This window comes from Apis florea, unplaced genomic scaffold (genome assembly GCF_048593485.1).
Source record: "Apis florea isolate Af1SG1 unplaced genomic scaffold, ASM4859348v1 contig_2274_pilon, whole genome shotgun sequence".
Lineage (NCBI taxonomy): Eukaryota > Metazoa > Arthropoda > Insecta > Hymenoptera > Apidae > Apis > Apis florea.
This window is the reverse complement of record NW_028256550.1, coordinates 1,700,043-1,727,970: the sequence shown is the minus strand read 5'-3', so window position 1 is coordinate 1,727,970 and position 27,928 is coordinate 1,700,043. Positions and strand designations below refer to the sequence as shown.

Sequence of the window (27,928 nt, the reverse complement as noted above, 5' to 3'; positions counted from 1 at the left end):
AAAACAAAAAAAAATGAAGAAAAAAAAATTTAATCTTAATATACACTAGTATAAAAAATCATATTAATAATTAATATAATGTCAAAAAATTATGGCTTCGATTAATATTATACAATATATATTTTATTTTAAAAAAATTTATATTTAATGAATAAAAATTAATGAATAAAAAATGTTAAAAAATTTTTTTCAAAAAAAACAAAAATTGATAAAATTTTCGTTTATTATAAATTGTGAAAAAATATTTATTATTATAAATTCATTGATTACATTAAATTATGTTATCGCATTGTTCAGTCAGTCTATATATTTAAAAGTTTCAGACACTGAATCATCGATGATCATTTTCGTCGTCGTTGTATTAATCAGGAATGTAAAGTTTCTGATGACACATGTTTATACGCTGTAGTGTATTACTATCGTGTTGCGATTTCAGTGCCGATGAGCGATTAGAAGATGACTCGTTCTCGTGCGCTGCATTCACAGGAAACTTATCAACACGTACCGATTAGATAAAGCCAGCCGTGGAACATAAGAGAACAATTTTTGTTAGACTGCATGAGACAATATTGAGAATCATCTTTGTGAGTTTCGAGGAAGCAAGTTGAAAAAAGAACGAAAGAAAAGAAGGAAGAACGTGCGAAAAAGCGACGAACTCGTGTTGAACGAGGAAGATGGCGGGCTTAGTAAATCGTCTCACGATGGGAGGTCTTGCGCTGTTGATCGCTTTCTGCTTCGTCGTACGAAGTGCAGTCGTCATCGCGCACGGACAGCATGAACATCTATTGCATAGACGTGAGTGTTTACTGGCAGTTTCTTCGTTATTTTGTGAAAAATTGTGATATTTTTGATTTCAATTACACTACAATGTGATTGATTATTATTTTTAAACATGTGATGAATTTTCTAAAATATTATTTGTAAAAAAATTGTTTACACTTTATATTTCAAGTTCGAAAACAATTTGAATTTGAAATTTAAATTTAAAATTTATTATTATATTTCAAGTGTTTAAAGAAAATGTGATGACGATTCTTCTAGATTCTTCAATGATTTATATCAATAAAAGTTTCAGGTATAATTTGATATTGTAATTATAAATAACAATTTTGATTTTTTATTGAATCACATTGGCGTCAATGATTGATATTAGTAACTTATGTGTCGATGTGTCACAGCTTACGAATTAACGATCGTTTTAAACGTTTTTCGGTTTTAAACGAAAACTGAAAAAAAAATCTGTTAGTGCTTGATCTCCTTTTTCCGATAAGATCTTCCAGTACGAGTGAATTTATGATTCTCGTGTGGTTTCGTTCCTTCATGATCGAGTGATCCTTTCTTCGGTTTCGTGAGGAAATACGGAGAGGCCGGATTTACGCTGTTGGTTCTCACAGTTAAGCGAATGTCGGCTTGGAATCATACATAATTAAAGAACAAGGGAAATCCCTTCCAACGTCTGATATTTCGATCTAACACTGTTCTTTAAGCTGGATTGCGTCTTAAGTAAAGCTTGTCAGTGCCTGAAACCTTATTATGAAATCATACCAAACGTGTCATACCAAACAATGTCAACTTAATCCTCTAAAACATATGATAAAATGTGCAATTCTCTATACAGAAATGATTAATTTTATTTAAAATTTCTTAAATCCTGTGCTTTTGTCAACATATAAATTTTAACTATTTCTTCGATTTTTTTTTTAATCTTATAACAAATGTATTTTATACAATTATATATATAACTAATTATCATTTATCCTAAATAACATTTAATTTTTTATGATATATATAGATTGACATATATGTATACATTTAATTATTCTTTAATTCGAATATAATTTTAAAAAAAAATATATATATATATATACATATTGGATATTTATACATTTATACAAAATTTAAATGTATAAAAATCTGCACGTAATATATAATATTAAAAAGCATAAAATATTTTAGTTTAGTATTTTAATATATACTATTATAAAATTATTTTGCTTAAACATGTTCAATCTATTTATAACAAATCATTCACATTAATTAACTTAATTTAATGTTAATTTATTTAAGAATAAACAATTAAAAATAGACTACATATTATGGAATAGAAAAAGCTTGTATTCAAAAATTGAAAGATAATTATTCTTAATTAATAGAAAATGATAAATTTTATGATCATTTGTGTTAAACTAGTTGAGATTAAATGATATTTATTCAAGAATTAAATTAGATCAATATTTTTACATAATTTCATAATTTTCTAATAAAATTATTTAAAATACATTGTTTAAAATATACGTGTGACAATGAGCGAATCGACAATTACGATAAAGTGTACAAGTTGTGTAAACATTCTGACAACAGATGATAAATCATTCGCGCAAGAAAAAATAAATAAAATTCTTCGAACTAAATATGCACTATATGACAATGTCGAAAACAATGAAAACGAATTAAACGCGATATTTAATAATGGCATTTGTTTATAAAACTAGTATCGTTGCGTAATAGACCGAAACTATGGTAGCAAAATATGCTAACCTCGTTCATCGATCGGCAAGCTTCGAAAGATGTCACCGGTAATTACTTAGAAAATATTATATACTTAAAAATATTGACTATCTTGTTTTTCCTTTAACATCAAATATCAAAATTGAAAAGATTTCTAAATACTAATACAATATTTCTGAAACTAAATTACTTATATTAATGTAAAGAGAAGGTTAGGTAGTTCTATGATTTATTTTAATGTTGCTAATTACATATGCTATTATGAAAATATTATGTAATTAAAATTAATTAAAGTTAATTACAGTAACAAAGATTCGTAATTGAGTCGATTTAGTGCAAAATTTTTATTGGTAACATAATATCACGTCATAATATGTGCGTAAGAAGCTACTTAAATAGAATAATAACATAACCTATCGGAAATCATATAGATTATTGTAATGATCACAAATATACGTAATGAGTGATATGGGTAAGTGATGACTTAAATTGAAATCGATATTCAAATTGGAAAGGAACTTAATTGCGATTAATTTTGTTTAATTACGGTTGATAGATACGGTTTAAATGATATCATCTATATTATCCAAGCACGTTTAACCTGATTTAAGTTACGATCGTTAGAACATGCCCTACTTTGATCAATGCCTGTAACAATGGCAACGGATTGTTTTCAGAAATGGAATATAATAAGATTTTTGCATTAAAAAAATTAAATGAAAATCGATTTTAATCATATTTTATAAAAATTATGCATATTTTTACAATATGGAAGCTTTTCAGATATCCATATTTATCAGATAAATAATGTATTCTCAGACAGTTTTTAATCTTATATTTATTTTCTTTATAATTTAGAGTATTTGTAAATAATTAATAATTTAGTAATTTTTTTATAACTATAATTGTGCAATAATTATAATTCATTTATAATTTTGTTATCTTTGATAATATTACAATGACAAATAGCTTTTTTGTAGCATTATAATTAAAAAAAGCATGTAAATTACAAAAAAAAAAAAAATGCTAAAATCATTTATTTAAAAAAAATTGGAATTTTGTAGTTATGATATTAATATGTAAAATAAGTCATGCAACATAATCATTTAAAAAATTTAAATTATGAAAAATTTATTTATATTATTTAAAAATTTCATATAGAAGAAGATATAAGAAGTTATAGAAGAAAATATAATTTGATTATATATAATTTTTTGTAAATATATCAATAGAGAAGGAAATATATAAAAATTAATTTTGTTTTTTTAAATGGAATCATATATTTTTTAATACATTAATCATTGCAAATTGTGATTCCCTATAACAAAATTATTAAATCATAAATAATAAAATATTATTGGTAACTTGAATTAAAATTTTATGTTATATGAAAAATAAAGCATAAATAAAAGAGTATCATTTCGCGTGTTTTGTTTTTCATAAGGTAAGTTTTACAAAATTAGTTGATTTATCTTTTAAAAGTAATAATATTTTATTATAAATATATTAATATATATATATATATTTCTTTTATAGGAAAATTTGCTGCATCGATTAATTTATTGAAAAATATACGATTCTATTTAAAAAAGAATGAAGTTGACCCTCATATATTTAATATATATTCACTTACAAGAAAATTAATAAAAATATCAAATTATAATACCAACTTTTTCAAAAAATCTTTTTTACAAAAAATAATTTACGAGTTAATAAGAATGATCATGGTATGTGACTTACTTTCAGTATTATCATTAATTAGTTATTCAAATTATCATTAATTGTAATATATACATGCAAAAATAATTTTTTTCAACTTTTTAGTACAAAGTTCCAGTGTGCATCACGTATTGATTAGCAAACTTGAATTAAATAACTTTCTAAACGTTGTTTTAGAAAAACCAGATTATTATTTATCAAAGATAAATTCAATTAAACTCAAAAATTTAAATTATCGTATAAAAAATTATGGTTATTGGTAAATGCATCGTGATAAAGAATCATTATTGATTAATTATTGCATTGGTGGGAGAGTTATATCGATTTTTGATTTTGAAAAGATAAAAAAATTTCAAATAGTTCTTATATCATATGTACTTGTGATAAAATCATTTTATAATAGTACAGTACAGTATTCTGTGTTCACAAAATATTCTATTGTTGCCTGAGTTTAAAAATAAATGTAAATTAAACATTTAAACGTAATATAAAAGAATCTCTGTATATTTTCTTCCTTATATTACATTTAGATGAATGAAATGAAAAGAATGAAAAACATTTGCCATATTTTTTTAAAATAAACATTGAATATGATAATAATAGGATCAGTATCAGTAAAAAAATTGAAATCTATTTACAATCGAATTTTGAACTACAACATAATAATGAAGTTTATAACAAATTTTACAAAGATTTTTATAAATATTTAAAGATTCATTCATCAAATTAAATGAAGCAACATTATCTTCTAAAATAACTTTCTCACCAACTCAATAGAATTTGGTGATAATCACGCTAGATGAAGAGGACACGTGAACAAGCGCTGTGAAACGATGCCGTCATCTAATCTAACGTGAGCCGCGCCATTAGAGCGGATCTTCTTGTCGAGTTGCGTAACACGCAACGATAGTGAGAACGTACACAAGAGACGGTGAAACATAACGAATGAAGCATTGGTCTGGCTAGATCAAGATCAAACGGCCTGGCGGGAGATCCTTCTCGAGATCATCGGGAATGACGGCCATTCGATTTGGGCCGATGAAACGACGCCGAGAGGAAGACGTTTCAACGGCGGTACGAGAATGACAACGACCAGGACGGTGGTCGGGATCTCGAGGATCCTGGTCCTCGTTCCTGTCACCGTCTGCGCGACCATTTCTTACGTCAGTGAACAACCGCCGCGATGCAGCAACCGAACACCGCCACTTCGTATGTATATGCGACCAGAGTTGGGCATTAATACGTGCTGAAAAATTAATTGGTTAAAAATTTCGAATAAAATTGCTTTAAAGTAATAATAATAATAATAATAATTTATTCGTAGTACTTTTGTAGTTTCTCGTATAATCATGTTATGAAAGTTGATTATAGTCGATAATTTGGATGATTAAATTATTTATCGAAGTAATTTTATTCTCGATTTCAACACCGTTAAAATTTTGCCCATCTCTATCACGTAGACTCTCACTGTGTTCGACCCACGATCCCCTTCAGAATCCTATTCTTTAGAAACCTGATCGATCTTTGTGCACAATTAGATAATCGGTTCTGTTCACGCTGAATGAAACACACGCTGGAAGCACGTAGCATGTGGCAATGAATATTTAAGACGATGCATTATTATTACGTTTTTTTTTTTTTTAATCGTTTTTCGGATTTAAAAATCATTGCGTGCAAAATGTTTGAATGTTTGCATGAATTTTTTCAGAGACATTGGCGAAATGTAAATACGACGTTGATTGTATGAAGAATGCTTATTGCTGGAACCAGGAAGCCTGTTTGTGCAAGGAAAATTACATTGTCTATAAAAATCGCACGCACGTGGAATGCCTCAAAGGTAAAAGTTTTCTACGAATCTTTCGTATTGTTCCCATTGTCAGTGTTTGAAACGATTATGTGATCCCTATACGTTGTCACGTATGTTTATTAATAATTTTTTTTCTTCATGATTTATATTCTTCTTATCAAATTATCGATTTCAACTTTGCTCTAATTTTTTCCATACATTTATTGAAACGAGTAAAAATGATAATGATAAAAGATAATATAAGATAATTTCTACGAGCTTTAAAATTCAGTAAAAGTAATAAGATAAATTATAAAAAAAATATTTTATTTATAACTAGATATACAATAAGTATATCTTATATGAATTCACGTATTATAAAAATCAATAATAATTTTAACATTGTAGATAGATCATACATGGAACAATTTTTTTGTGTAATGGAATATAATAATTTCAAGATCGATTTTCAATATTATTATTTTTGTTTTTAGCAAAATTATTAAATTATAAAATACAAAAAAATAAAAATAAAAATTTAAGAATTGATCTATTTATCTGAAATACAATCCAATAATGCTCTACGTAGACAAAAATTATTATTAAAATCAAATTTCTCAAAATACATATAAATACATATATATTTTTGCGAACGAACGATCAGATTCATCAACTTTTTTCTCGTCGCCCTTTGTTTGTCGATCTTACGCAACGAATAAATTGATACTTAGATATTCCACTGGAACTCGGTATTCATTTTTCCACGTTGAAAACATTGAAAATCGATTATACCTATTTGAATAGAAAAACAAAAAAAGGAAAAAAATTCGATTAATCATCGTTCTCGACGGTGATAAGCTAGAAACGTAGTGTCACCGACCTCGAAAAACGTGATTCTACGAACATCATCGTTCCAAGTCGTCCCTTTCTCACGGTCTTTCCGTCTTCTAGAGCGTGTCGTTCATCGTGCTCACAGGCGCGACAAAAATCAGCTATATTTCCTCGATTTTCCCACGGACACGCAAGCTTAACCTCTAACGAAATGAAGGAGCGAAAAAAAAAAAAAAAAGAATACTTGAAAATTGGTAGATCGAAATTTGAGATCGAGATTTTATTTCCAGTCGCGAATTCTATCGGAGATCCTTGCGAGGCGGACATTCAGTGTCGCGTGACCTTCGCTCCTTACTCGGAGTGCCGGCAAAATATCTGCCAATGCTCCGATGGTTCTCACTACGTGGAGGGAAGGTGTTACGAGTCTGTAGGTGAGTGCACTTCACTTCCTTCGCGTTTCCTGAATCTCATCGAAAGGGCCGCTATAATTATTTCACCGCGGTGAAACGATTCATAAAATATATTTCCTAATATTTTTAATAATTATTTTTGAAGCGAGAATTTGACGGGATTGTTTCATTGAATCGGGAGTATCTAATATAAATATCCTTGAAATATTATTTGAACATGTTCGAATTCTATTTTTAAATTCACGTGTTAACAACGACTAATTTAATTTAATATGTTTTTAAGAAGTTGAGGTGGAATGTTTTTCAATCCTTTTTATTTCGTGGTAACTCGTAAATTAATTCTTTGGCATATAAAATTTACTTATATCTATTTGACTTGTTGAAATATATTTTTTTAACAATTGATTTGGAAGAAATATATCTTTTTCCGTTTTTTGCTTTAATGTGAAAATGAGCAAAAAGAGTTTTGCTCAATTTTCTTTTTGAAAAATTTTTGAAGAAATTTTTCTTTTATTTGTAGTAATTTTCAAGTGAGAAAAAATAATATAATACATAGGATGAATTTAATAATTTTGTTCGATAAATTTATTTTTCCATATATAATGGCTCTATTATAGAAAAATACTTATAATATAATATTTATAATATTTGAGTCAATAATGATATAATATATTTGAAATTATCAGTCAAAGAAATACAAATATTTCCATTTATCAATTTCAAAAATTTTTTTCTCCAGTTGTGTTCATTAAACCTTATCTTAGAACAGGTCGTTGAATTCTTAGCTATCGTAAAATAAAAGATATGAGTATCAATTTAAACAAACAATTAGACAAATATTTTTTTTTCTAAAATATATTATTTGCGTGAAATCATTATGTAGTTATTCTCTAATTTACATACAAAAATTTGTCAACTTCTCATGGCACATTAATTTGATTAATACAATTTGATTAAAAATCAAATTGAATCACGAATTTTCCATCATTATTATTACATTATTCCATATAATTATTATATCCATATATTATTTTAATTTTTACTTTTATCTACTATATTATTATCTTTATTAAATAATATCATATTTTATTATATTGATTTCACATGTCATGAAAACTATTCATATACGACACGATCGTTTAAGAGAGATTACAGCTCTTTTTTTTACAACGATATCGTAATTTCAAATTTTTCGTTTACAAGCTCTGAATCAAAATATATCGTTGTTCAGGTCTAGGAGAGCCTTGTCAAACGCACCGGAACTGCTACATCAGAGACAGTTACTGCGTGACAGGATATTGCGCGTGTACTTTGAAGTATCATCCTAATCCTCGCAATGATGGTTGCATACCAAGTATCGGTAAGTATTTCCAATCAATTTATTTTAGATGGATAAAATTTCGATGGTTTTTTTCCTTGGGTCGCAAATATAAAAATTTTAATTTAATTTCAATTTAAACTATTATATTTGATTCTATGTAAATGTGATTAATGCAACAATTGTGCAAGTCAAACGTGTAACAGATAGACTTTGATGCATAGACTTTGTCTCATCCTATAAATATATTGTATATTGTAAAAGTTTCAATTGTTTCCATGAAAATTGCAAATATTAATTTTTAAATTATAATCTAATCCAATATTCAACTAATTAAACATGGTAAAAAAAATAGCAATTACCACATGCACATCAAATATATTTATTTGCAAATTATCTAACCCAATATTGAACTAATTAAACATAGTAAAAAAAAAAAATAGCAATTTTCAATGCATAGTGCTGAAAAATTTTCATTAATATCTCAAAAACTAATAAATACTGGAAGTTAAAATTTTAAATTTATCTCTTAAAATTTTTTGGAATTGTAGCTTTTCATGTAATTTAATTAACAAGAACAAAGAATAAAATCAAAATATTTGCATGTTTTGGCAGAATTAGGGGAAAAGTGTTTCAAGGATTACGAATGCGTGGCGGAGAATTCGAGATGCATCGATATTTGTTCTTGTAAAGTGGATCATGTACTATCGAAAGATGGGAAACAATGCCTGAAAATTCGCAATTCTGTGGGGGAACCGTGCCAAGAGGATTCTCAATGCCAATTAGGCATCAAAGATTCTGAATGTGGACCCGATGGTAAATGCAGTTGCATCGAGAATTTCCATCAACGAGGCTCCATATGTTTCAGAGATATGAGTGAGTACCACTGGGATAGACCGTCTCTCGATAAGATAAACTCAAAAAAAAAAAAAAAGAATTCAACTGACGTAGAATTATTATTTTAGTGTTGAACGATCGATGCCAAAGTCATAGAGATTGTGTCACCGTCACTTATAGGCATTCCAACATCACCACAGTGATGAACGTCGATTGTATAGACAGTATGGATTCACTTTTTCGCCCGAAAATTATATATATATTTTTCCTGAGAACATTGTACTTTTTTCAGATACATGCGTTTGCGCCAAGGATTACATTATGTCAAAGGAATTATACGATTGCATCCGATATAGCGACAACGGTAATTATTCTTTTCAAAGTGAGTCATTTTTACACCTTTGTGTATCGAATTATAAATAAATTCTATTTATTTTCAGGCGCTGAAAGTACAGTAGTTTCTTGGCAACAGATTTCTCGAATTCTTCCTTTTATATTTTTCACGAGTTTTTCGATACTTTGAGCATCGTTTGAGCTTTATAGAAAAAAGTCTAAAAAAAAATAATACAGTTGTTCACAATTTTATCAACGTATATAATAATGTTACAATTGTACAATCATATTTATTCGAATATTTTTTTGTTTTATTGTAAATACGTTATATTTATATTTAGATAGAAAGAAACATATCGCTACCAAAGATAAGTCCATTTCCTCTGTGTTATTAACTATCAGTCGATTCATATTTATTCACATCACAGAGCAATAACGAAGAGAATTTTCTCTCTTTTAAATGCGGATTAATAAATACTATCGCATAACGACAATGACCGGTCGTTAATTATTTTCACAGTAACTATATACTAGAATGGACAGCGACGAAAGATAAGTTATATGAAAATACACGCATATCGATATGATATTACTATTGTTAACTATTGTTTGATTTGTTTTTTTCTTTCTCTCCTAAATTTTCCAACTCGTTTAATCGAATTCAGAATTCAATACTTTCCAATCTTCTTTTATCATATCCGCAGCCTTTTCAGCGATCATATAAGCAACCGCATTCGTATGGCCTGTTACTATGGTAGGGATTATACTGGCATCCACAACTCTGAGACCATTGATCCCGTGCACTCGTAACCTGTGATCCACTACGCCAGAGTCCCTCCTTGGGCCCATCTTGCACGTTCCTACGAAATGACCTAGGGTCGTGGTCACTTGGCGAGCAACACAAGCCCAATACGGATCTGTACCGAACGGGACATGCTTGCATCCTGGAAATGCAACCGGCAATAACGTCGCATTGAAACGTTTAAACGCTTTGCTCGATGCTACTTCTATGGCCTGAAAAATCGATGAAAAATTAACTTTAAATAATTTTGTGAAATCGATAAATTTTCTGAGAGGAAGAGAGAGTAACTCGAAAAATTCAATAAATTGAATAGATTGCAATGTTTTTAGAAGTTTAGACATGTGACGATTGATTAAAAATAATTTAAACATGACTATCATAAGTGATGATGTAAAGTAAAAAGAGGAACGATAGTCGTAACAATAAGGCATGAAATAAAAGTTAAAAGAATCGTTGCATAAATATGTACTGAAGAATCGTGATTGCGAAGTACAAGGTAAACGGCTACCGAGATAAATGTTGCATAGAAAGTAACAACCTTTTTAATGCCTCGAACCATAGTTCTGAGATCGTCTTCGTGATCGTAGTAATTTGTCTCGAAAATAGGTCGATCAAATGGATCAGAGGTTTTCAAGGTGACTCTTCCCCTACTTTTCGGCTGCAAGAGGACCGGAACAATGGAGAAGGCGTCGTAACCTTCGTAACCAGTGAAGACTTCTTTGTAAAATTCGTTTGTCAAGCCCAGAAGCCCTCTGTAACTACCCGATATATCTCCGGTTAGGGCGCTTATACCTAAAACCAGTTCAATGTCGGGAACATTTGTTTCTTTCGTTTCATTTGAACGTCGATGAGCTTTCAAATAATCGGAATCTACTGTGATGGTGGTTATATTTGGAAGAAGAGAAGCTGGAAAATAAGAAATGTATACGTTATATGTCATTTAATTATGCAAAGCATATGATGAAATACAAAAATACGGATGCGATATCTCTTTAAGAAAATTAATTCTTTTTGTAAAATAGTTTTAAAGTTAGTTAGAGGATATATCTAGAAATTAAAAATATATCTAAGTACACTTTTGCTTGATAGCGATTATTGTTTGACATTTTATTTAAATTTTAAGCAATTTTATATCAAAATATTCATTTTATTATGAAATACAAGATTGTTATGTATGAATATGAGAGATATCTTTCTCAGATCTCAGTGAAAAAAGTTGTCGAAATCAATGATTTAAATAATTTTTTCTTATATATATCTTTAATTGATTGATATTCGATATATTAATAAATATTTTTATTACTGCATACAGATAATTATGCAATTTAAAAAACTTAAACTCGAATGACGTTAACCTTGACATATTGATGCTTACGCCACTACCGATTTCAAACGTTAGAAATTGTTCATTTCAATTGGAAATTATATCTATTAATAACATATACTCACAGATAACATAGAATTATGCTTGAATATATTTTCTTACCAATTATAATTATCTTTTCTACTTATTATCCAAACCTATCTTATTAATCTAACTCAAATTGAGGTTAACCAATCAAAATTAACCTATCTCAAATTCACTGTGCAACTACACAAACAACTCAAAAATTATGATAATTCTATAAGAATATATATATAACTCATAACGATTATTTCAATAAAAGGTGGGAAACTGGAAATTTTGAGTCACATTGTTGTCAATCTATTAGCTCCTCAAATAAACTTTCAATCCGTGTGAAATTTTTTGCAAAAAGAATCAACTTTTGAAGAGATACATCACGCTGATTACAACTCTAAGAGATTTATACCATACTTTCTTTGTCGTTGAATCTTTCCAAGCGATTCGTATCACGAAAATTCGTGTTATTAACTTGAAACTTTTTCATTCGACGGCTGGATCGATCTTCCTTCGTATCGATAAACGCAAGACACTCCGCTGCTCCGGGCACTGTCAAGGGGCCGGTTCCTTTGACAAAATAATCCAAAACATTGGCTAGATTCGAAGCAAGCCGAGGTTCGACGATAGTCACGCTCTCATTCACGAGAAACGTCAACACGGACATGCTGACGTGATCTTGGAAATTGTATCCGACCGGAAGATCCTCGATCGAATCGATGTTCAACGATTCGAGGTGACTTTTCGGTCCTATTCCAGATAGCATTAACAATTGTGGCGAGTTCAAGGTACCTAAATTATAGAAAGAACGTAAGAGAATTTCTTTCAAAACCATTTGTCATTCGTGACGAAACACGATAAGAAGATAAGATCCACCTGCTGAAACAATTATCTCCTTGCTGGCAGCGACGAATCGTTTCTTGCCATTTTTAACGAACTCGACGCCCACGGCCGCTTTTTTCTTCGGATCGACCACGATCCTCGTCACCCTGGACAATTTGGACAGATGGAAATTCCTTCTGCCACGGATGGGCCTGAGAAACGCTTTGCTCGCGCTAACTCTACGCCCGTTTCTCAGGTGAACCTGCGCCGTCGAAAAACCGATTACACTGCCTGCATTGTAATCGATCACATCGTATCCCAGTTCCTCGCCAGCACGGAGGAATAATTCTCTCAAAGGCGAGACGTAAGGGGAATGGATCACGTCCAAATATCCTCCGTGGCCATGAAATCTGGAAGATCCGTGTCGAATATGTATTAGTCTCGAAATTCTTCATTCTTAATTGTCAGAAATATTCTATTTGGCCGGCATTATCTGTTACCATCCTCTTGTTAAAGATTTGTTAAGCAAACATTGGCACGGTGCCGCTTTCTAATATTTCACAGTTCGGCCACGTATTCGCAATTAGTACGTTTTACAACTTTGTTGTCTTTAATACCTGCACTGCCAAAAGTCGTATCCTATTTATATTTTCAATCGAATTGAAATAAGTATGATTTTTCTTAATTTTATTATTGTTAAAATTAATTTAATTAAACAAAATTATTTAATCAATGATATATCTTCAAAGAATTCTCCTAACAAAAGAGATGATAATTTTTTGGACTAAGTTGAAAGAACATGATAAATATTGGTTTATTAACGTCATTTAAATTATTATTATACATTATAAATTGCATTAAAAATTCGTAATAAATTTTTTTCTAAGGATAATTTTTGTAATGGATGGAAAATATTACATGTCTAATCTATATATTTATTCTTTGAAAATCGCAGTTGTGAATCACAGATTATTTTTAATTTCTAATATAATATTGAACTAATAATATCTACCTTACATCCTGATCCAGCAGTTTGCAATTTTCCGATTTGATAAAATAGGGGAGCACGTCTTGATAGCTCCACCCTGGGTTGCCTTGCGCGGCCCAGTCATCGTAATCGTTTGGCGATCCTCTGGAATATATCATGAAATTCACCACAGAGCTGCCCCCGACCGCTCTACCTCCTGGCAAATTGCAACGACCGTGTTTCATGGACAAGCAGTAACCACCTGTCCCATCCACATTTCGGGGCCTCGGTTCACTTCTGTGCAGGCGGACGTAGTCAGTGACGTGCAAAGTCGAAGCAAACAATGGCACGTCCGTGAGGAAAATCTCGTCTTTGCCCTCCTCGAGCAGCAACACGTTCCACTGCGGGTTTTCCGTCAGTCGATTCGTCAAAAGAGAGCCCGCTGAACCAGCCCCGATCACGACGAAATCGTACTCCTCGAAGAAATACGTTTCATCGGGGACCAAGTCGTCTTGTCCTTTCAGAATTCCGACAAAAAATAAATAAATAGCTTTCAGAATCGTGGGAGGAATGATGCATTGTACGCTTGACACAAGCAAGGCAACTGTCAACAATTTTAACATTATAGAAATTGATTTGGTACAAAAAAGAATAAATGTAAAAGCGAGAAACACTTGTTTGCCACTTTGACCACTTGTCACAGCTAGTCGATTTTGTTACGTGTGAACAGATTTTGTTACTTCAATCGACGTTCAAAGATTTGAAAAGCACCTCCGAAACCTGCCATCGTCATCGACTCCCGCGATCTTTGTGCTTCGTTCGAAACGAAATTGCTCGACACTATCTTGCATGAGAGACACCTAGAATTCTTGATGGTGTTTGTATTGTTAATATGGTCAAGGTATAATGACGCGAGTCGCATGACAGATGTGTATAAGATGAAATAAAGAAATAAAGAAGTCACTGAAGTGATGAGTGATTTCTCAAATCTTTCTCGAATAAATTGTAAAATTAGGGAAAATTTATCGATTACAAAAAATACTGTTGTTGAATTCTCAATGGTTTTATTGTTTCAGGTGAAAAATTATACAAGAATATCACATTGCGAGAGACGAAAGATTAATTAGAATTTATTAAGAATCGAAACGCGTTCTTATGTAAATGTGAAACGAGCCGTACATTTTAATTTCGCGTTGTACATTCTTTTTTTCTTATATTTAGTTTTACATTAAACGTCGATATTAATATATAATTCGAAAATTGAGAATTTTTTAGGTAATGAGATTTTAAGGTAATAACAAAATTAGGACGTTGTAGATATGCAATATTCGAAAATTAAGTTGTAAATTAAAATCAGGTAATTATTGTTAATCTTGAATAAAATATAAATGTGTCACGTAATTATAAAAATATTTTGCTTTTTATATTTAAATATTTATGTACAAACTTATATACGATTTATATTTGTAACAGTCAAATCAATATTTAAAATGTAATATTTTTAAAATTTTATTAATCCAAAAAAATACGTAAATAGAATCTGTAGACAATGGAAACAGAATCTTGTCTGTCTTTAAATGATTACATTATGTTTTCATATATTTCGTACATATTTTCTGTTGCTAAAAATAATTTCTTTACTTTCAAATAATGATAAAGTAGGAATCCTTTTATTTGATGTAAGTACATGATGTAATAGAAATTTTAGAATATTAAAATTACAGGTATATATATATATATATCATAAATTAAATATAAAATAAATATAGAAATATATAATGTTTTTTTTATCAATGGAATTTAAGAATAATAATATAGATAAGAATATCTAACCATTTTCATCTTATGTGTTACCGATTCAGTACAGAACAAGATTGCAACATGGATAGTGACTGAATTTAAAACTAAATTTTATTAAATATTGTAAATAAAGATTCAATAATAGAAATAGAATAAACTTACAATAATCTCATAAATGATTGAATATCGATTGATTAATTAATAATTGATAAATAAATTACGAAAATCAATTAATCAAAAATGTTTATTGAATGATTATATTATAAATATTCGTACAAATACAAATTTTATTAAAAATATTCTCAATATTTTAATTTTTTTAAAAAATTAAATTATTGAAAATAAGAAATAAATGATCAAAATTTTTCAAATTTTTCATATAGATTTTTCATCAATTGTTAATTTTTAATATGAATTATATTAATTAATTGCTAATTTTAAATAACATTATTTATATATAAATGATATAATATATGATAATAATGGAAATTAATATTTAAAAATTTTATCATTACATTTGCCGTTTCAATGGTTAAGAATATAAGATTTTCAGTGGCTCTATCTAACATGTTTAAAGCAAATTACAGTCGAACGAATTTCAAAAACGCGGTAACAATGAAGGAATTTCGTGCACGTTTATTTACGAAATTACGTATCTGATAACATTCTTTTGTGTTAAATATGTGAATCAAAGTGTTGTTTGTGTTATTTGGTTTGTAGTCAACTCATAATGAATGTAAAATTTTTACATAGAAACACATTTAATTAGTGATTTTGTTAATATCGAAATATAACCTCGCTGTACAAACATGGATAATCTTAACAATACGATCGTTTGTCTTTTGAAGTGCAATATATGTTTATTCGAAGAATAGATTATATTAATTCTGATCAAAAATGAACAAAGTGAACTGTGAATATAAATAATTTGTTTGAAAGATATATTATATATCTTTCATTTAGAAGATAGGAAAGAGTATCGTACAGATATCTTTTCATATGGTAAAGTAAATATTGGAAATCGAGCCAATCAAGAGTGGAGCAATTTAAGAATTCGATCGTTGATTTGAGAGTTTCGAGGGAATCTCGTTCGAACTCGATTTGCAAGGCGGATAGTAATTTTCAAAGTGTTCTGGAAAGCAGTTCCCAAGTCTTTCCCCAAAGGATCGAGTCAACGAAGAAGAATCGGGAGTGAAATAAAGTGGAAAGCCTTTTTTAACGGAAAATGTTGGCATGCGGGGTCACAGGGCAGATACGATCGAGCTTCTTTCCAGTGACTGGTTGGTGAGGTATTTTTCACGGGGCGTGGAAATAAGGAATGAGAATTGGTTCCTATGTAGCGATGACTACGAGACGTTTACGAACCATGATTAGAGACTGTGTAACTTGAGCAATCTACTTTAGACAATCTAGATAATGTAGGTGCTTTGGATAATCGAATTTAATCACACATTATATTAGATTATCATCGAAGAACAAAGGAGCGTGAATGTGAGACTCAGTGTATCGTATTAATCAAAGCATGGAAGATGGAGGTTAAATTTAAAGGAGATTCTCGAGATTCGCGAGTCCTCGTAGAAGCAAGTTGCTCGAAAATTTGCAATGGGGAGAATATCGAAGGGCCATCGCTAACCAGTGGTGGGAGAAGTAGAACGCATCGGCACCAGGGTGAGAGGCAGCGGGTTCAGGAGAACGCGCAGCCGCAAAAGGGCAGGGTGGGAAGGCTGTTAGTTCGGAGGTCTTTCAAGGGGTGGTCTGTCAGTTTACCGGATGACCGCGTGAGCGCGCTGCCGCGCAAGACCAACCCTCTATTCGCGCTACATCCGGCGAACGTGACTGATCGTTTCGTTCGATTCTCGAACCGTTGCAAAACATTCGGTTTTTCGCTCGATCAATTTCGCGATTTCTTTCGTATTCCTTCTTTCTCTCGCTTAAACCTTCTTCGATTCTTTTTCAATCGGTTATTCGTGATTTTATCCGCTAATGTGCTATAATCCACGTTGGGTTGGAAAGTCACCACCACCTATCGACCGCCGTCACTGACCGGTCCGTTTTTCGCACTTTTGCCCTTTTTTCACACCGACCGTCTTCACTTTGGATCCTGTATCGTTCTCGATCCGATCTCGAAGCCTCTTCTCATCTTGCGCGGCTCTACACGACTCTTGCCCAGTTTTCGTGGCCGTAAACCAACTTCGAAGCAAAAAAGGACATTACAGTGTACCTCTGTGTCAATCGAATGGTAAATTAATCGGGAGGAAGAGAAAGAAAGAAGAGGAGGGCAAAAGAGAAAAAAAAGGAAGAAAGGGAGGAAGAGCAGGGGACGGAAGGAGCAAGAGTTACAGTTACAAAGGAGGGAAGAGAATGAGAAGGAGGGAGAAGTGATTCCTTTCCTCGCGTAGAATAGTGTGTAGTGTATTCTTGGTGGATGGTATCGCAAGGATCGGTAGCTGGTTCGTGATGGGGGTGGGAAACAGTTTATCAGACGTGGTCGCTACAAGTAGTCCACCAGAAAGATAATGCAGATAAATGTTTCCGGAGGGAAGAGCGGACAAGTAACAGAGGATTACATATTGTCAGGTATGTGTATTTTTCCCCCTCCCTTCCTTGCCTTGCTGTGCGACCGTATATCTGTGTGGTTGTTCGAATATCGTGTTATTGTTCGTGCACATTCTTTTTTACGTGCATCGTTGAATAAGTAATAAAAGTGTACGAACGTATGTGCACGGCTACGTGTACGTACAGTTATACGAGGCAGGACATGAAACTTTTACGAAATCTATCTGAAATCTTTATTATATATCGAGGTAACTTTCAACACGCTAACCAGGTTGGTGAAGGGGGAGAGAGAAAGAGACTATTGTTTCATATGCAAATTTACAATTCAGATTGTCCAATAGAATATAATATCCATAGGATGTAACTACCTTTGACCGCTATATTTTCCACTTTTATTTGGGAATGGGATCCTCTTTTGTTTATCTTCCGTTCTATCTACGATATCGTGTATTCCGTCACGTAATATCTCGATAAATTCGTGGTCGTGTAATTTCAAAGGTAACGAGCTATAACGTTCATTATCACCGGAGGTCACCTTATCCTTGTTCAACCGTGAAGGGAAACGCACGGTTCGTTTCGTGACGAAATCGAACGCGAGAGAGGACGATAAACGAGGTAACGTGACCGATGACATTAGCTCCGGCGACTAAGTAACTGAAAAATCGCAAACATACGGTGCAAGAGTATCATTAATCGACCGATCTCTCGACCTCGACTCTAACCTCGATTCAAGGTTTCACATACACGTTCAGTCAATGCTCGGCCGTATTTACCTTAGCGATGCCTCTTTACATAGGAAAAGTATGTAACGACGTGGATCTATAGCACAGTGTAAAGCACCAATTGTATTATTCACTACTCGGTGGATATATGATCGTTAACTATACCTTCTTCTATCATGGATTGGCTTCGTCCAACCATTTTACCATCGCGACGAGATTCGAAATACACGCGAATGGATTCAACAACGAATTAAACGAATCGGGGAAAGATGTTTTTTTGCAGATGTCTGTTTGTGAAGATAAGCTAAGGGGAATCTTTCTCGATTTGCATACGTACCGTAAAAATCGGGTAGTTTCCTCTCTTAAAGGAAATGATCGTTGAGATATTATATTGATCTTTTCCCCCTCGAACAGAGACCGTCTATTCACGATTGGCATTTTATCCAACCTGGTATATGATATTAATCTTTTGATACATAACCGTTTGAAATGTAATAGAACATTTTTGCCAGTTTCCATATTATATAGAATCGTAGAAAAATCGTTTATTATCGAATAGATTATGTGTGTATATATAGGTTATGTATGTGTATATGTATATAAATATAATATAATTTCAGCAATTTGATATAATCGGGTTAGAATTAAATAGTTTCATAAATTCATTTTCACTGATATTTTATTACGTGGTAATTTCGACAAACGTACAGTGCAATTCATTTTAAATATAATTATTTTAAAAAATATTCGAACATTATATTTTTACAAGATCGAGGAAAAAATTCAATTTTATAAATTGAAGAAAAATGCAATTTATGTTATCAAAATATTATAAATTTTTTAATACAATATGATTGGTAGAAGATTTATTATTCGGACAGACTTTTCTTGGATGAATTATTTTACATTTTGAAGAAAATAATAAATGATTTTTATTATAAAATTTTCAATCCTGTATTTTTTTAACTGTCGAGTTATACAAATTTTTTAATACATAAATGCGTAAAATTTTACTCATTTTACTCTTTTATCAATAATTTGTAGATTTTCCAATATCATATATTTATCATCGTTTTTTAATTTTTCAAATATTTTTGATTTTCTTTCAATAATTAACACATTGTATACATATTTTATGCGTTCAAACGTGTTAATTTCAAATTAAATGTTATTTTCATCGTTATAGTATGGAATGATGTACGCTTGTATTATTGTATTTGGATAATAGGATATTTAATGAAATGATATTAGGGTATTCGAATAATGGAGCTTCTATTATACATCTCTATAACTTGAAATTGACAGTGATAAACAATTAAAAAAAAAGAAACCGTTTAAAAATAAAAAATAATTCCACTCGATTAATAAAAATTTTTAATATAAATCAAAAATGGGATTATTTTACTTTTCGAAATCGAATAAACATTTATATAAAAAATTTTTACGATTTTATATATCTGAACAATGATTTTTGTCGAGTAAATTTCATTCCCGTATACGCAATAAAAGACAATCGTGGATGACAAAACAATATTTACGTGAACTACATCCATCCATTCCTCATATCGACTTACAACAACAACAACAACGAATGTTACGGATATTAAAAGACATAACATCTCTTGATTTTCCACTCATACGATGACCTCGGCTTAAAGCGTGGTGTAGTATTAAACAATCACTCATCACACAGTATACATTGGTTACAAAGTTGTAAGTGAGAGCGCCGCGGCGAGTCTGGCACAAAAGATAGTGGAAGGACAAAATTACAAAGCACAGCTCGTAGACTGACGGTGTGGTATGTGCGGATATGTGGAACATGAGATTCCGAGAACCCAGGATTCTGAATTCCTTGCGGCATATGTAAGATATCCTACGTGGAAGAATTAATACCGGTTGTCTTATAGTAGCCGGAAATTCAAACGTGCAATTTTAAATTTCCAGAAAAGTCTCTGTATTTCCTTCGTTCAATTCCCATTTTATCGGGAATCTTATCTCTTCTTTTTCATTTCCGTTATAAAAGGGATATTTCGTAAAAAAATTAAAGGAAAATAAAGTTAACAGGAACTTTTGTCGGAATATAATTTCGATACAATCGGTTTAATAAATATGCTTCTTATATAAGGGTTTTCAATAATAACTAATCTACGTACACGTGAACTTTGTCAATAATAAAAAAAGTCTCGACAACTCCCCTTTCAAGAGATTATAAAACGAGGTAAATTTCATAATAAATTTTCTTACAATACGTGTATAAATTCCGTTTCCGGTTAATAAGACTTTAAAATTTCGTATAATTTGTGCAAAAAAAAAAAATAAATAAATAAATTATACGATTTTATTTTAACTCATTAAACAACGTTTCGATATCTACAAAATTGCTCGATGCCTTTAATTCATTCAATTAGCGATTGACGAGAAGCAAATCAATTATTTTGCTTCCGTTTCCCTCCCACAGCCTGTTTTATCGTAAACGTTCATTGCTATTGAATATAGAAAAAAAAAAAAAAAATAAAATAATTCGTTCCCAAACGACAAACATTTCTTACATTTTCATCCTCCGACACGAAACTTGATGTTATTTTGACATAACTTCTCTCTTCAGTGGAAAGAAATATTAAACGTATATCTTCGGTTAATTGGTGGTGGAAGACGTGTACGTGTACGCGTTTATGAGATTGGCACGTGTAGTAGTAGTATTGGGAGAGTCAGACACGCGAGGGGGGAAGAGAAGAGCAGCGGGAGAGAGTGGGGGAAGCGAGGCTCGAAAAAGGAAACGAGTGTATTCGAAAATGGTGGAAAGCTCTGTGTAGAACAACGTAATAGAAAATTTATTCAGAGCTTAATCACATCGCGACAAAGACAGCATTGTTCGGGCGTGAACAATAGGGCGGTTCTGTGGGTTCACGTAGCGGCGGCGGCTGCGAGCATTCGGCCCCCTGATTTGCAACGACTCTTTGCTTTTTTGATTTCCCTTTTCTCGTGGGAATTCAGGTCGCCATATCGACGCCACTTGGCCTTTTCTCTTCCCTTCCCCCCCTCGCGTCCCCCTACCTCGCCCCTCCCCAGCTCAGAAATTTACGCGAATACGCGTAACGATTTCGCTCCTCGAAACCGTTTCTCACAAACGGTTTTTGCGAGGAGGAGGAGGAGATTTATCTGTCCCCGTTCCACCGAGTTCGTCGCTACATGGAAAATAGATTTTCCTTTTCGAATCTGGGCGAAAAATTTGACAAAAAAATTTTTGAAAAGTTTCGATCGGTTTCCATTCGATTCGATTCGATTCGATCGGCCACTCGTTCCATCCAGAAAGTGACTCGCTATATCTGATGCGAAATGTCACCTGTCATTGTGGCTGAATAGAAACCGCGGGCAAACAGTTTGGCCAGAGATTTTTATTTGTAAATCATCATCTCGATGTCGAGTTGACGGCACGTAACGTCCAATTCTCCACGTTGGGAGATATGCGCGCTTCTCGAATTTCACCCATCCCATCATCATTATCTTGTACATATGTATGTGTGTGTGTGTGTGTGCGCGCGCGCGCGTGTGTATATATATATATATATAATTAGCTACGATGGATGTGTTACCCGCATCCATGTTTTTAAGCGAGATATGTTTAATTTCCATGCGAATGTAATAGAGGAAAGAGCATAGTTTCGTACGGGGATCGTTGGAAGTTGGGTGAAACTATCAGTTTCTCTAAAGCTGCATTTACATTAGACAACTTTTGGCCGGAATCGTCTACGCGAAATTCTAATTTAACGATTAAAAGTTGTCTCAACTTCATTGTCGTCGTGTTTATATATTCATAACTTTGATCTAGTTGATTCAGAGCCGGGGGAAATTTGAAATAGTTTCAGACGAGGTACTAAAAATTGAAATATTTCCGCGAGCGGGTTTTGTTCGAGAATATTTCATTTAATGCTTAAATCACGAGTGAATTTTAATTATTATTTATTTATTTACTTATTTTGAAGATAAAGTTGGAGATAAATTTCGAAATAAAAAATTGAAAATTATATATGCATTAAGCTTCTTTATACGCTTCTTCCGTTTCAATTATTTTTTTTTAAACAAAATTTATTTGCAATACTCGTGTCACACATGGATGAAATACAAATATTTATTCGTTTGTTCTATTTTTAAATTGATACGATATGAAAAGAAATCGTAAAAACAATCCACTTTTTTTTTTTTTTTTTTGCCTCAAAAATCCTCTATTTTCTCGTATTGAATTTCTTTAACGGTGTCTCCCCCCTCCTCCATTAAAATTCAAACGGATTTTAAAAAATTTTACGACGAATCTGTAGAGAAAAATTTTATCTTTCTAACGGTTCTTTAAAAAATTGATTTACGATCATTATTATCGATTGTTTTATCGCATTTTTTGTAAAAAATAAATCATATATAAAATATCTACATCTCAATGCAGGTTGCTTGCATGGTTGGATCTGTGTACTCAGTGTATTTAAAAATATTACCAATCGAGATAATACTTCTTTCTAGCCATACTACTAATCATTCTAACGAGACAGAGAAGCGAATTCAATCATACAACCTTCTCGTGGATAATTCTAACATCGATTTCAATCAATTTTTAATTCTTGTAAGAAATTTAATAAAAATCAGCCAAAGAATTTAACGATCCTTTCTCGTGCAAATTAAGAGTGTAAATATTACATCATTTATCCTCACCACCTAACAATATTTTTATCTCGCTGAGAACCGATCCGATTGAAAATCGCGCAATGTAAATTTCATTCATTCCGCTCTCTCGATACAACCATGTTCGTCCATCGATTTTCACAAATAGAAATTATCCCCAATCAGGTTTGCATTAACTGGAGTCGCGACATAACGATATACACGCGTGTACGAAACTCGTGTATCGGCCAATTCGAAAATGACGCTTTAAAAAGAAAAAAAAAAAGGAATTAAAAGAGAATTAAAACGTCGTTTCGGCGATATCCCTTTCCGGGATTTCCTCACAGATCCTCTCCCCTCGGATATTTTTCTTTTTTCCTCCCTCTCGAACGAAAAGTTCGGGCGGCCGAAATCTATAACCGTCGACCCAATTGAAATTCCTATAAATTTCATCGGCCGTTTTACTCGCGATGGGGGTAATGGAGGAGGGGGAGGAATATATAGGCGCTCCTGACAAAGGGCGTTAATGGCGAAGTTGGTGTCGGTGCTCTCGAGCGTTTCCATTCCCCTCCGCGTGTTGATATTGGCGTTGTCGGACAGGATGCGAGGGGGCCAACCGTGTACATCGTGTCTTTAAATGTTGCTTGGATGGGACTCGAACTTATTCGATATTTCATCCCGCCAATTAATTGTGAAAGAAGAAGAACGAGTTTCGTCGTTACATTTTGCACGATATTTCCAGCAACGGTAATAATAATAATAAATTAAGTATCGTTGTTTGTTTTTAAAAATTTTAATACAAACACATCCGTGCTGTTAGCCTTGAATTCGTGACGGATGTGTCGTGGAAATTTAGTAACGTTCTTTCAATGAAAATGACATCATACTTGAACGAATATACATTTCGAATAACTATTTATCTCGCGATAATTATATCGCCAAGTCGAAGCTTCGACGTTTATAGGATCGACGTTAATGTAATTATCCGAATTGATAAATGAAATAACGTTACACGCATCGAATAATAATCGTTCTCCTCCGATGCCAATTTCGGTTACAGTTATTCATCCACCGATTTGTTGATTTTCCCTCAAAATATTACATCTTCGTCATTTCAACTCGGACTTTCTTCCACTACTTTTCGCCCTACCACGAAAATTTCAAAGCAATTTTATACCTGACGCGTCGTTAATTAAATCCTTTCAATACCGATCGATTTTTCTTCTTTTCCAAACGAATTCACCGCCCTCATTTTTAACCAACAGCGTGTAACACGAATCGAAATAAGTATCACTCTTCGGCCAGTTTTCAATTTATCACTCAAACATTTACCGTTCCCAATGTATTATTCACTTAAATTATCCCAATTTCTAATCAACGCTCCACGGACGGATATCGATCGATATCGATCGGGTGAGATGTTCTTTAACGCGTTCATATAATTCCTTTCCCCCCTCCCCCCCTCCCCAAGTGGAAATATATGTATTTAATAAAACGTATTGCTCTTTCTGAAAAAATTCTCGAAATTCTATCCAGAAAATAATCTTTCTTTCCAACAATTTATCCAATCGACACGATATTTCGATCTTATTTCGAAGAGAAATATTCGTTTCCTTTTTTATCGATGCAAAGAACACGCCCGTGATCATATATCCGGATAAAGAAGTATTTACGGTGATGCAACGGGAAAATAACAAAAAGCGCGTGGAGTATCATTGTCTGGCTTACGTAAAGTCACATATACACACATAAACTTGGGATATATAGATAGTCCGCGCATCAAAACGATACTGAACGATGTATCCGATGCGTGCTCGATTGTAATCGATTTATGAGAAAACCGATAAAAATAATCCCGGGAACAACGCAATTTTTCAATATCGGATGCCGATGTACAGTGTGTCCGTTTTGTGTCTGCGAACGATGAAACAACGCTTGAGATAAACGATTTATAATTAACGAAAGTACGTATCGAGTTGTTACATTTCAAACTTGATGCTTGCCGCTTAAATCGTTCCTTCTTCCTTTTTAGACTCGTTCTATATTGATGTGTAATAATAATTCTGGTGAACGTTAGCGATAAATTTGAGATTTATTATTTCGTATTATCCAGGTGGTTTATAAATACAAATGAATAGTAGTATAGAGTTAGAAAATTTATTTTAAACTTCGTTTTGTTCACAGCGTTGGAGATGTATATTCAACGTGTTTCTAAATAAAATGAACACATTGTATGTACATATATATACGAGCGAGAAAAAATGACATAAATGCATGGCATATTTTTAAAATTCAACGCGTAGATGGAATGGAATCTCGAGTCGAAGCGAGTTTGAAGTTGGAAATTTTTGGAATCTAGGGAATTTTTTTGCCGCCCGATTATCGAGTGGCAAAATGGCTGGTCACAAATATACGGGGCTGTGAAATGTTGTTTAGCCAGTATAGAAGGGTTTGACCTGGCAACTTTTATTATGTCGATACGTTGGTTTCCTGTATTTTCCCTCTTGTTGTAAAATTAAAGCTCGCTGCTAAATCAACGAATCACTGATTCATTGTGAGGAACAAACGGTTTCTCCGAATAAAGCCCACGATGCCAGTTACGATAATTCAATATAGATCCGAAACTCGTTACGAATAATTGTGCAACCCGTGTCGAACGAAAATTCAATACGAGATCGAAATGGGGTTACCTCGTTAAACTTATCGAATGCGTCGAGCTTTGTATCATTTTACGTTTAATTAATTTAATTTGAACGTGTATGTTTTATATAACCCCGGTGTGTCTGAATTATGTATATAATTTCTTCTTTTTTTTTTTTTTTTTCTTTTCTAATGGTACTTTTTTTTATCATATATCGTATATATGTGCGTGTTATAGCAATATCTTTCTTTCGTAAATGTTGGACGAATGTTGTTCGAGAGCATTTGTTTATAATATCTTTTTTCGAAAAATGAACGTGAACTTCGATTTTTCACATGAATTTTTATGTCACGCGACAACATCAAGACGAATTTGTTCGTGTTTTACATAGTGATTACTCGAAGATTAGAAATGAAAGAAATTTTTCGTACCGTTGTATCTATGAGCCGTATTGATATTGTTGTATCAATCGTTGTCAGAATTATTTCACAAATATATACGATATTTTAAGATAATGTATCATTAATCAATAAAAAATATAATATGTATTCATTTCAAAGAATGATGAAAATAAGAAACAGAAAAATTGAAGCATCAAAATGTATATTCAAATAACTAAATGAAAATCAATTTGTTTTGCTTGCAAAACGTTTATGAAATCTTTAAAAAATGTTAAAAAAAAAAGAGTATTAACGAGATTTTTACAAAATAAATAACATGAAAAATCCAGAATATTTTTTTGATCTCTGATCTTGTATGAAGATTATATATATATATATATATGCATGGTATAGAAGTGGATGAATTTGTCTTGACGCACATTTTCATGTGGCAAAAAATATGGTAAAAAAAATATGCAACATTTTATTTAAAAAATTGAAGATCATCTTTATTCTTCCGAAAATACCGTGAATATAAAAATTGATATAATGTCATGTTGATCGTAGAAAACTATAAAACTTGTTCCTCTTTCATTTTTTTCTACCACTTTTATTTACGAGAAAAATATTTTACAGCATAAATATCCCGCACATCTGTGTTAGTCTAATTTATATGGAATGAAATGTGGAAATATGTTGAAAAGGTATAATAAAAAAAATGCTTTAAAATTTTATAGTCTTTAACGTTGTGTGTTTATTAACATAGTGTCAGACGTATATAATTATCAGAAATAAATCAAAACTAAACAAAAATAAACCTAATTTAAACGTAAAAAAATAATGAATATAAAAAATAATTATGGATATAAGGATGATGCTTCATCTTATTCAATTCATAGACTAAAAAGTAAAAAAAGTAGAAATTACACCGTCACTCTCTTCCTTTGAAGATTTTCTTTTCTTTTTCCTTTACTGTCCATCTGTTTGAACTAGCAAGTCTTAAGACTTTGTTAAAATGTACCTATTCAACTATTCAAACTGTTTATAGATACACTTTACGCTTATTTCAAATGCAACATCGAAATAAATTGAACGAAATTAAACGAAATAATACTTTCGTTTATTTTCTTTTACAGATAGAAAAATAAATATTTTATTCGATAATATTTATTTAAAAAGAAATTGATAAATTTGAAATTACAGTCTATATCCTTTAATTAAAAAAAAAAAAAAAAAAAAAAAAACGGAGAGATATAGAAAGATAAGATCATAATGATGAGAGACAGAAAAATGGGCACGTAAAGATTCCGCAAAGGTTAAAATCTTATTTAAGATTTCATAGGTTTCAGAAATGGGATAGCGCCTCTATACAGAAATACTCGCCAACCCATCTTGCCTCGTGACCTCATCTTTCTACCTCTCCTCGTTCCCCTGCACTTCGTTCCAA

At 31.8% G+C, this 27,928-nt stretch overlaps 3 protein-coding genes and 1 long non-coding RNA gene across 34 annotated transcripts in view; 2 read left to right on the top strand and 2 right to left on the bottom strand.

Annotated features, from left to right (window-relative positions):
• Window positions 1–20: 20 nt before the first annotated feature.
• LOC100867171 (prion-like-(Q/N-rich) domain-bearing protein 25) lies at window positions 21–10,344 on the top strand. Of its 31 annotated transcripts, none has more exons than XM_086903032.1 (10): window positions 750–795; window positions 1,042–1,075; window positions 5,005–5,436; window positions 5,936–6,064; window positions 7,135–7,275; window positions 8,486–8,614; window positions 9,188–9,448; window positions 9,538–9,633; window positions 9,702–9,773; window positions 9,850–10,344. In XM_086903032.1, the coding sequence occupies exons 3-10, from the start codon at window positions 5,310–5,312 to the stop codon at window positions 9,930–9,932; spliced, it is 1,038 nt and encodes a 345-aa protein (XP_086759158.1). In that variant the 5' UTR covers window positions 750–795; window positions 1,042–1,075; window positions 5,005–5,309; the 3' UTR covers window positions 9,933–10,344. The 31 variants fall into 31 exon arrangements, with proteins under 31 accessions (XP_086759167.1, XP_086759155.1, XP_086759174.1 ...); XM_086903024.1 differs by having other exon boundaries at window positions 752–795; window positions 9,702–9,791; XM_086903040.1 differs by having other exon boundaries at window positions 754–795; window positions 5,027–5,436.
• Window positions 6,588–7,271, bottom strand: LOC147658349 (uncharacterized). Its single transcript, XR_015290677.1, has 2 exons — window positions 6,894–7,271; window positions 6,588–6,805 (listed from the first exon to the last, which is right to left on the bottom strand). It is a non-coding gene; the product is annotated as an uncharacterized LOC147658349 (long non-coding RNA).
• On the bottom strand, window positions 9,983–14,564 carry LOC100863495 (glucose dehydrogenase [FAD, quinone]). The gene is made up of 5 exons (XM_012488766.3): window positions 13,778–14,564; window positions 12,820–13,175; window positions 12,361–12,735; window positions 11,083–11,450; window positions 9,983–10,756 (listed from the first exon to the last, which is right to left on the bottom strand). Exons 1-5 carry the CDS (start codon window positions 14,353–14,355, stop codon window positions 10,394–10,396), a joined length of 2,040 nt encoding a protein of 679 aa, XP_012344220.3. The 5' UTR covers window positions 14,356–14,564; the 3' UTR covers window positions 9,983–10,393.
• A 2,731-nt stretch (window positions 14,565–17,295) lies between these two features.
• Window positions 17,296–27,928, top strand: part of GABA-B-R2 (gamma-aminobutyric acid type B receptor subunit 2) — a 192,557-nt gene continuing 181,924 nt past the window's right edge. Inside the window, exon 1 of the mRNA XM_012488744.3 lies at window positions 17,296–18,109. The gene's annotated coding sequence lies outside the window, so the exon portion shown is untranslated. The remainder of the gene's footprint in view (window positions 18,110–27,928) is intronic.